The sequence below is a fragment of the Kryptolebias marmoratus genome, linkage group LG14 (assembly GCF_001649575.2).
Source record: "Kryptolebias marmoratus isolate JLee-2015 linkage group LG14, ASM164957v2, whole genome shotgun sequence".
NCBI lineage: Eukaryota > Metazoa > Chordata > Actinopteri > Cyprinodontiformes > Rivulidae > Kryptolebias > Kryptolebias marmoratus.
The window spans coordinates 24,178,014-24,188,540 of NC_051443.1; the positions used below are offsets into that span (position 1 = coordinate 24,178,014).

The 10,527-nt window shown below is 40.3% G+C and overlaps 1 protein-coding gene across 4 annotated transcripts in view; it reads right to left on the reverse strand.

Moving 5' to 3' along the window:
• Positions 1-10,527, reverse strand: part of si:ch211-196i2.1 (collagen alpha-1(I) chain) — an 81,043-nt gene that overhangs the window by 6,930 nt on the left and 63,586 nt on the right. For 3 of the 4 annotated variants that reach the window (XM_037979605.1, XM_017425492.3, XM_025007894.2), the window contains 18 exons: positions 9,527-9,580; positions 9,342-9,449; positions 7,696-7,749; positions 7,531-7,584; positions 7,387-7,440; positions 7,244-7,297; positions 7,041-7,148; positions 6,854-6,907; positions 6,703-6,756; positions 6,512-6,565; positions 4,403-4,456; positions 4,178-4,231; positions 4,032-4,085; positions 3,864-3,917; positions 2,804-2,857; positions 2,602-2,655; positions 659-712; positions 424-441 (listed from right to left, as the gene is read on the reverse strand). In XM_037979605.1, coding sequence (XP_037835533.1) covers positions 424-441; positions 659-712; positions 2,602-2,655; positions 2,804-2,857; positions 3,864-3,917; positions 4,032-4,085; positions 4,178-4,231; positions 4,403-4,456; positions 6,512-6,565; positions 6,703-6,756; positions 6,854-6,907; positions 7,041-7,148; positions 7,244-7,297; positions 7,387-7,440; positions 7,531-7,584; positions 7,696-7,749; positions 9,342-9,449; positions 9,527-9,580 — 1,044 coding nt within the window. Of the gene's footprint in view, positions 1-423; positions 442-658; positions 713-2,601; positions 2,656-2,803; positions 2,858-3,863; positions 3,918-4,031; positions 4,086-4,177; positions 4,232-4,402; positions 4,457-6,456; positions 6,566-6,702; positions 6,757-6,853; positions 6,908-7,040; positions 7,149-7,243; positions 7,298-7,386; positions 7,441-7,530; positions 7,585-7,695; positions 7,750-9,341; positions 9,450-9,526; positions 9,581-10,527 lie in introns of those variants that run through there. The other variant, XR_005234056.1, reaches the window with a different exon arrangement.

A 10,527-nucleotide genomic window follows, 5' to 3' on the forward strand; every position in this document is an offset into this window, starting at 1 on the left:
GAAACTAATTCATGTCATTTCAGTGAGTCATCATGGTTGTGCCCTGAGTCCTCTGTTGCTTCAGATGAGGCTGATCCCCATGGATTTACAAACACACACAAATACATGTCATATACACATTCAAGTCACTTGTTTTAAATAAATGCTTCTATTTTAATTCAGTTTTGGTCTTCATTGGAACTGATGTGCAGGGGGATAAGGAGTGGTTGACCTCAGGATGTTTTAAAGCTACGGCCCTGGCCACAGCTGCCCTGAGGCGGGCTGACAGAAGTGAGGCGGCCATTACATCGTCACCAACAAACCCTCTGACCACCAACGGCTGAGACGGCCGGAGTGGGGGCTCGAGCCGGCAACCCTCCGGTCACAGGACGAACCTCTACCTCCTGAGCCGCTGCCGCCCCATTCATCATGATGATGTCTTACCTTCATCCCAAACAAACCCTGCAACAGAGAAGAGAAGAAGAGGAGGACATCTGGGTGATTCTAGTTTACCAAGTTCTAACCAACACAGAGCCAGCAGGTGCCTCTATCTGCTGCGGTAAAAACCAGACGGCCATAGAAGATTGTTACACACATGAGAGACATCAAACAACCACAAACTGGTCCACTATAAAACCCATCTAATGAGGCAGAGCTGTGGGTCAAACAGGCCACTTACAGGAAGTCCAGGCATTCCCGGTCCGCCTCTTGGTCCCGGCGGACCGATGTTTCCCTAAAACGACAACAAACGAAGATCCCCCGTGAAATATCTGGGGTTTAGAAGGACTCGAGAGACAACGTTTCAAGACTCAGAAGCTCAAATTAAACCACATTTCATCTAACTGTAATTTAACCATTTAACTCCTGCATACTTTGAGCTATTTTAGCTGAACTTTTAGCAAAACCTTCGGCTCATTCAGGAGATTTGTTTTCTCTTTAGGCTCTAATAACTTTTATGCTTTTCAGATTATTTTAATTTACCCTTTGGTTTATATTTAGTTCCTTCAGCTCCTTAAGCTACTTGCTCTAATAGTGTCTTCATATGCTACTTTTAGCTTTTTGCTACTTTTAGCATCTAGTGAGTTTTTTTGACAATTTTAGTTAGACCTTTGCTACCATTATGCTACTTTTTGTAGCCTTGAGCTAATATGAGCTTTTAGCTCGTCTTTGTCTCTTTCACCTTTTTGCTAGCTTTTCGGTATGTTTAGCTTTTAGCTCGTGATTTGCTACTTTTAGCTCCCAGTTAGCCTTTTCATTATTTTAGTTACACATTTGCTGTCATTATGCTACATTTAGGTTTTAGCTAGTTTTTTCCTAATTTTAGCTTATAGCTACCCTTTAGCCTCTTTCAGCTAGTCTTGTTACTTTCAGCTTTTTGCTACTTTTAGCATCTAGTGAGTTTTTATGACAATTTTAGTTAGACCTCTGCTACCATTATGCTACTTTTTATAGCCTTGAGCTAATCAGAGCTTTTAGCTCGCCTTTGTCTCTTTCACCTTTTTGCTAGCTTTTAGCTACGTTTAGCTTTTAGCTCGTGATTTGCTACTCTTAGTTGAAAAAGTTAGCCTTTTGATTATTTTAGTTACACATTAGTTGTCATTATGCTACATTTAAGTTTTAGCTAGTTTTTTGCTAATTTTAGCTTATAGCTAACCTTTTGCCTCTTTCAGCTAGTTTTGTTACTTTTAGCTTTTAGCTGGTGTTTTGCTACTTTTAGCTTCAAGTAAGTCTGTTAGACTTTTGCTACCATTATGCTACTTTTAAGGTATAGCTAAGTTTAGCTACCCTTAGCTCGGCTTTTCATTCTTTAGCTTTTAGCTGACCTTCTGCTTCTTTCAGCTTTTGGTTAGTGGTTTGCTGCTTTTAGCTTTTAGTGAGTCTTTTAATAAAAAATAAAAATGAGCAAAAAGCTAGCTAAAATCTAAAAGTAGCATAATGATAGCAAAAGTTAGTCATTTTTGATTTATTTAGATTAAGTAAAAGTAGCAAGACACCAGCTAAAAGCTAAATGTACCTAAAGGCTAGCTAAAAGCTGAAATTATCACAATACTAGCTAAAACCTAAAAGTAGCATAATGGTAACAAAAGTCTAACTAAAGTTGTCAAAAGACTCAGCAAAACGCCAGTCTTGTGCTAATTTTAGCTTCTACTATCATTATGCTACTTTTAGTTAGGCTTTTCCTTCTTTAGCTTTTAGCTAGTCTTTTGCTACTTTTAGCTGGTGTTTTGCTACTTTTAGCTGGTGTTTTGCTACTTTTAGGTTCTAGTTAACCTCTTGATCATTTTAGTTACTCTTTTACTCTCGTTATGCTACTTTTAATGAGGCTATTCCTTTGTTAGCTTTCAGCTGTTTAACTTTTAGCTCGTGTTCTGCTTCTTTTAGCTCAGCGGTCACGTTGCTCGTTGCAGAAAATGCAGTTTCTCCAGCTGCTCATCGGTTCTTCGTGTGTTTTTATAGATCAAACTGTCTGAAATATTCAGGAATGAACGAGGAATTAAGAAACATTCAAACCAGTTGGACCAACATTAATTGGGTTAATTGGGTTTCACTCTTCCTGTTTCCCGTTTTCACAGCCAAACAGAAACTACAAAGATGAGCTAAAACGGCTTTTTTTTTCAGTACCTGTTCTCCCTTCTGCCCTGCTGAACCTGGCAGTCCTACGGGACCCCGGATCCCCTGAAACAAACCAAACAAAAACATCCAACAGGTTATTGGTGAAGGGTTTTATTTGTGACAAAGTTGTGTTTTGGGGAGTTTTTGAGTAATTAGTGACTTCAGAAACTGATTTTTTCTTTAATATCCCTTAAGAAATGTCAGAACCAACCTTCAGGCCGTCCAGTCCGGGTGGTCCAGGCGGTCCCGTGTCTCCTTTCTCCCCCTGAGGACAACCAGACAAGTTAAATATAAATATTACTTCGTTTTTATTGTTATTTTTTGGTTTCGGTTTGAGGAACAAAATTTAGGACGATTTGAGAAAGTATTTCTTTCTGCCTTTTATAAACATGATCACAATTTGTGTTCATATTTTATGACGCTGTAGTCCCGCCATATTGAATGTTATGTTATTTTTACCATAAGATGATCTGTGACTTAGACCTTTGACCCTGAAATCAATAGGAATCAATAGGAACCCTAACACATGAGGAGTCCAGCTGTGTAGTTTGACAATCTTACGTGACACGATTGCAGAGTTAAAGCTCAGGCAAAGTGTTCACAAAAGGGTTGACTGTGACTTTGACCTTTGACCCTGTGACCTTGAAATCATTAGGGATCACCCCCAACACATGAGGTGTCTAGCTGTGCAGTTTGACATTCCTACGTGAGAGGATTGCAGAATTAGAGCTTGGACAAAGTGCTCACAAAAGGGTTGATTGTGACCTTGACCTTTGATTCTGTGACCTTGAAATCAATAGGGATCACCCCCAATGCATGGTGTCCAGCTGTGTAGTTTGTCCAAGCTCTAACTCTGCAATCGTGTTATTTAAGATTGTCAAAGTGTTCAAAAAAGGGTAGACTGTGACCTTGACCTTTGACCCTGTGACCTTGAAATCATCAGGGATCACCCCCAACACAAAAGTTGTCCGGCTGTGGGGTGTGACATTCCTTCGTGACACGATTGCAGAATTAGAGCTTGGACAAAGTGTTCACAAAAGGGTTGATTGTGATCTTGACCTTTGACCCTGTGACCTCGAAATCAATAGGGATCATCCTTGGTGTTTCCAGCTGTGCGGTTTGCGTATAAAACTAAAATGTTAAGTGACTGTATGACAATGAATACGATGTTAAATCAAACGGAAAACGAAGATGGTCCCCGTCAGGATGGCGCGAGGTCAGATCTCGCCTTCCTGATTTACCAAAACCATCTCTGAATGCTGGGTTTTTACCTGTTCCCCCTTTTCACCTGGATCCCCTGGTTCTCCTTGTAGTCCAGGAAGCCCCTTCGTGACAAGAACAAAAAATCACAAATCATGAAAAATTCATCGGACAGTTTCTCAACTAAATATTCCCTGAAACTGAAAAGACGAAAGTAGACGCGGTTTTGAAGGACTTACAAGTGTCCCAGGCCACCCGGGGAGGCCTTCTGCTCCATCACCTCCATTTTCACCCTTAAAGACAAAACACCAACCGTCTTACTGCACGTTTGTAACAAAAAAAACAAACCAAAAAAACCCTGTGGATATGTTTCTTTTCGTCCCACCTTCAGTCCTCTGTCCCCCCTGGTCCCTCGGACTCCAGCCTTTCCCCGTTTTCCCTGAGGATCGGTTCAATGCGTTTCGTCAAAAATAATCCAAGATGAAAACCGCCTCACATTTTATAAATCAGTCGGATCATGCGGAAACTGTAAAAAACGTCCCATTTCTTCACAAACGATCCCAAACAGGGACGAGGACGCAGAAACCCCGAGGAGGTCTCAGCATCTTACCTTCCTTCCTGCGTGACCAGTCCTCCCTGACGGTCCGGCTGCACCATCGTCTCCCTGTTAGAGTCACAAACAAACAATTCAGCGTGAAAAAACACATTTTGTGTAAAAAAAACACAAGCGAGGAGAAGAGATTTGACATACAGGAGCTCCAAATTACAACGATTTGCTCTAAACTGCACTGAATACTTACTTTAATCTGTAATATGTTGTGTTATAGGTAGGAGGTGGAACATTTTGTCATTATTTAGTCGTGAAATGTAACCATAGATGCAAAAAATAAGCAAAATAAGTTTTGTGCTGGATAATGTCATCATAAATTTGAGCTTTTTAGCTTCCAGATTATTTTTATATGGATGGATACAAGCAGAAAATACACCTAATTCGTTAAAAAACAAAATAAAAAACGTAATTTTGTGCGTTTTTGGAGTTTAAATGTATATGTTTTGTTTTAACCAAACAGAAATGTGTTAAACTTACAAGCGTAACTATGAAAAACCCTAAAAAATAAACTCATTTTCTGTCATTTTAAACGATAAATCAGATATTTTGAAGCTGGGCTCTGCAAAAAGGTTGCGGACCGTTAACATCAGCCGGGCAGAAATTCTTTAATTAAGCTGCCCGGCTGCAATTAAAAGTGGGCGATCATGTAACTACTCATGTTTGTTTGTTAAAAAAAACGAGATTTTAAAACAAATTTTATTGAAACTCTCAGGAAGAAATCACTGGCTGGATTAGCCTTTGGAGTCGGCCTGATTCAAGATGGCCGCCGCAACCCTTGCAAACACAGAAACTGCTGCAACTCCGTAATATTTACAAATAATAAGCCAACTGACATCAGTGCTGCTAAAAGTCGAAAACAAACAAAACGTAAACGAACCAAAATAATTAGTTTTTGCGTGAAACATCCCTTGTATTTGCAAACACACACAGCAGCAGCAGCTAGCTGTAGCACCACAGCAGGGACGTTACAATCAGAATTTCTGCTGGAATTAACCGACAGCGGCGTGAACGTTTAGAAAACGACGTTTTTAAAGGCTGGAGTCGTTCAGATTAGCCGCCAGAATCGAACTATAAGTCGTCTACAGAGCTACCTACAGCAGGTAAGATACTGCCTGTTCATAACCTTCCCACGACGCCTCACATTAACCCTCTGGGGTCCAGGGTGAAACTGGACGTTTTTTGGACTAAAAGTGGTTTAACCTGCGATGTTTGGGGTCATTTTTTTCAGCACAACCTCCCAAGTGTGAATTTCAAGTAATATTTTACTTTTGACCTACTGTATTAACACAACAGACCTAAAATCACACAAAAAACATAAAATCCGAGTGGAAATTTCTTTGTTTTTTTACTATAAAAACCACCAACATACTTTATGAATATTACTGATTATATTTGCATTCTAAGTTGTAAAAACATTTCATTAACATGTGAACAAATTAAGCAAAAAACAAAGTTATATAGACTTCCAACAATTTCTTAAGTGTTTTTTAGACCAAACAATCAGGAGCTCTAATAAATTGCCATAAATCCTTTTTGTTACTCATATAAACAGTTTCTGTTCAAAACAAGGCAGAGGGGCACATCACATTCTTAGTTTTGGTCATTTTCTATGTCCTGTTCATGCAGGATCATTCAGGTAAATGTTATAAAATAGATCCTGATGCTCAAAATATGGATCTGAATCTGTCTCTTGTTATCATTTTGGCTGGAAGGGAGACAGACAAAACGTGATTCTGTTTCCAGTAATCCTTCTCTAAAAAATAATGGATCACCTAGTTCATCAACAAAGTCCTCACTGTCTGTCCCAGACTTTTTATTATTATTATTAATATTTTTATCTCCATCTCTGCCTCTGAGCTTCTCCTTCCATCACCTCTGGGTCTGAGGCTGGAGCTCCACGTTCAAAAATCGCCTCATTTTTTTGACTCAAACACAATAAAACTGAATAAATTTAACACTAAACACACCACACTACACCCTAAGTACGATAAATATCACAAAACTCATAACTCATTCCCGCTCATTTGGGGTTTTTTTGGCGCCGCCGAACTTACTTAGATCGGTCATGTGACTTGGACGCGTCGACTCTGAAGAGTTATTGGCTTTTACCTTTTCTCCTTTCATGCCTGGTTCCCCTTCATCGCCTGGCTTTCCTTGAGGTCCCTGTAAAAAAAAAAAACCAAACTTTATTATTTCGTCCCCAAGAAAGTGAATTTTCAGCCAGTTTTTATCCTTTTCTACGCCGACAGTTTGACGCTACAGGAAACGGGACATGAATCGGGGGGGGGACACACACTTACGGGGCCGCCTGTTGGACCCGGAGGACCCCGGGGTCCCGTCTCTCCACCGGCCCCCTGAAGGGAAGTCAAAATGAAATAAATGAGCACCGAGTCAGACCTGATGGAGAAAAGGAGCGTTTAATAACGCCTCTCAGCTGATTTGAGTTTTCACCTCAAACCCCGGCAGTCCTGAAGGACCTCGGATTCCCGGAAGACCATCCTCACCCTGGATGGGGGTCAGAATTACTCAAGTGGTTTTTAAATATTTGCAGACATATCACAAATAAAACCAGTGCTCAGTTTTTATTACTCATTACATTTAGATTCATAAAAGCCATGAAGTAGGTACGTATCCTAACCTGTTCTCCTGCTGGGCCTGGGGGTCCTGGCTCTCCCTTTGGTCCCAACGTCCCAGGTTCTCCTTTGGCGCCGCGGTCACCCTTTGGTCCAACTGGTCCACCTCGACCCTGAAACCAGGATCAGAAAAATGTTGTCCTGTGTTGTAGGTAGAGATCTTCTACCTACCAAAAACTACCGAAGTCCTGATCCAAGAGACACTTACAGAGGTCCCTGGTCTCCCAGGGTCTCCTCTGACACCGCGTGGTCCACTTAGTCCCTGAGACGTCAGAAGGACAAAACTAAAATTGTTGGTTTTCCTGTTTAGCTAAAGTGTTTTGAGTAAATTCAGTGAAATGAAGAGTTTACCTGAAGACCAGCTGACCCTGGAGGTCCAGGTTTTCCAGCTGGTCCCGACTCCCCCTGAAGAGAAGAAGAATATTCCAGAGAATACCTCCAACTACAAGTTATGTCCCTTAAAATAAAAGGAATAAAGTTTCTGGATTATGTCACCTTTTGTCCCTGAGGACCGTCAGGTCCTGGTCGTCCCCGGGGACCTGCGACTCCCTGAAAGGTGAAAACCAAAACAACACGCTAAAGCTAACCCCAACCAGACGGACCGGTAAATGTCAGCTGTTGCTCGTGGACATCATGGAGACATCCAGGTGACAGACTCACCTGAAGGCCCAGGAGACCCGCAGGACCCAGGTCCCCCATCAGCCCGGGTTCGCCCTGTTCAGCAACAAGACGTCAGGAAGCTCACATTAAATTCCACCGAGACGTTTAGGATCAGCTAAACTTTACTGAAGGAGTTGAAACAGAGTCGTTAAATCCAACACGAGCTAAAACGTGCAAAACCAGAGCTAAACGTAGTGAAACACGAGCTAAAACGAGCAAAACCAGAGCTAAACATAGTGAAACATGAGCTAAAAGCTAAGAGAAGCAAAATATACTAAGAAGCCATGAGTAACAAAAGGCCAGTTAAAACTTAAATGGAGCAAAATGTTAGCTTCAAGTAGCAAAAACCTTGCTAAATGCTAAAAACTAAAAGAGCAAAAGAATAGCAAGTACCCAAGAGAGCCAAAGGCTAGCTAAAAAAGGCAGAATGCTAGCTAAAAACTGAAAGTAGCAAAATGACACAAAGAAGCCAAAAGTAGCAAAAGAATAATTAAAACCGAAATGTTGCAAAATGCTAACTTAAAGCAGCAAAATGTTAGCGATAAGTAGCAAAAGGCTAGCTAAATGCTAAAGTATTAAAAGTCTAGCTAAAAGCTAAAATAGGCAGAATGCTAGCTAAAAAAATGGAAGTAGCAAAAGAAAAGCAAGTACCCAAAAGTGGCAAAAGGCTAGTTAAAACTTAAATGCACCAAACTGCTAACTTAAAGCAGCAAAAGGTTTGCTAAAAGTAGCAAAAGGTTACCTAAATGCTAAAGTATTAAAAGTCTAGCTAAAAGCTAAAATAGGCAGAATGCTAGCTAAAAAAATGGAAGTAGCAAAAGAAAAGCAAGTACCCAAAAGTGGCAAAAGGCTAGTTAAAACTTAAATGCACCAAACTGCTAACTTAAAGCAGCAAACTGTTAGCTTCAAGTAGCAAAAGGCTAAAAGCTAAAATAAGCAGAATGCTAGCAAAAACTGAAAGTAGCAAAAGAAAAGCAAGTACCCAAAAGTGGCAAAAGGCTAGTTAAAACTTAAATGCACCAAACTGCTAACTTAAAGCAGCAAAAGGTTTGCTAAAAGTAGCAAAAGGTTACCTGAAAACTAAAGTATAAAAAGTCCAACTAAAAGCTTAATATTGCAAAATGCTAACTTAAAGCAGTAAAATGTTAGCTTCAAATAGCAAAAGGCTAGCTAAATGCTAACGTTTCAAAAGCCTAGCTAAAAGCTAAAATAAGCAGAGTACTAGCTTAAAAACTGAAAGTAGCAAAACGACATCAAGAAGCCAAAAGTAGCAAAAGGATAATTAAAACCTAATTGTAGCAAAATGCTAACTTAAAGCAGCAAAATATTAGCTAAAAGTAGCCAAAGGATAACTAAAACACCACCTAAAAGCTAAGAAATAGTCCAAGGACCCACTCTGGTGAATGAACTTTACGTTCTGATATAAAACGAGGGGCTAACGTGGCACAAAGCAGTTAACTTGTAAAAACGGGACGGGGAAATAAACGACAGGAAACCAACAGTGTGAACGCTGACTCAGCAAAATCCTCGCTAAGACAACATCTGCTGCTTCTTTTCTCCTCAAAATCATTTTTATTGAAAAAAACCAAACCTAACAGACTTCAGGGACGCAGAACAACGAGCTTATGTTGACATGAAGGACTCACCATCAGCCCGACGTGGCCCTTTTCCCCCTTTGGGCCCTGGACACCATTTTCACCGACGGCTCCCCAGGGGCCCTCCTGACCAGACGAACCAGGAGGCCCAACGTCGCCCTGTCGACAGGAAACTGTCCGATCAGAACCTTCAAACCTTTCAGAAACACTCGTCATCGGTCCACAGTCGGGTTTACTTTCTCTCCTTTGGGTCCAGGATGTCCAGGTTCGCCAGGATGTCCAACATCCCCCTGCAACACATCGGTCTTTGTTTAAAATAAAACAAATCTATCAGTTAACGGGGACTTTTTATACGAAAGCTTCGAAGGTAGAACCCCTGAAGACATTCCAGCGATTATTACATTCTGAATTAATTAAAAAAACCTTTTTAAACTACATAAATTGATGTAATTCAGTCAGTTTTAGACGTATTGACCTAAGGTTTGGTGTGGTAGTAGGTGAGACTCGTTCCCAACCAGGGGTGGAAATTAAAATTTTGTCCACCAGCCACTATTTTTTGTTGTGACAAAAAGTTATTTCATATGATGATGATGATGGAGGTGGGTGGAAGCAGTTGTGGTGCCCTACAAGCTGAACAACACCTCTTTCTGGACACTGCATGGAAATAACTAGATTTTTCTTATTTTCCTTTTTTATTTTAAACCATTAAAAGATGCATATCTGTACATAAAAAAATTCAGACAAGTGAAATTTATTTCTGTGGAGTGTTTTTGAAGTAATTTTTTGTGCTTTTGTAAGTTTTTGTATGTAAGTTTTAATGTTTTTCAGACACTTGCTGTTTTTAATGCATAGATTTATTTGTGCTAGCCGCTTATATTTAACATATTCTGATAAAGGAAATGATTTTTGTAGTTTTAGAAAGGTTTTCATCGGGGATATAAATTGTTACAATGCTATGCTAAGCATAACTCCTAAGCTTCCACTTCAGTATCCGATGATATTTAACATTAACACGAACCGCTATAGTTTTCGGTTTGTAAACATGACGCAGTTTTTGACGGGTAGTTAGACAAAGCTGTTTAGCCGTGCTATGGTAGGAAAATGTGACGCGGAAGCACAGATCGTCAGAACACCGTCCGTAGGCGCGAACGCACACTGACCGACGTCATGACGTCATTGATTTAGTTAAAAAAAACATTGTTTAACTTTTGGTTCTTCCCTCGACTACTCTTGAAAA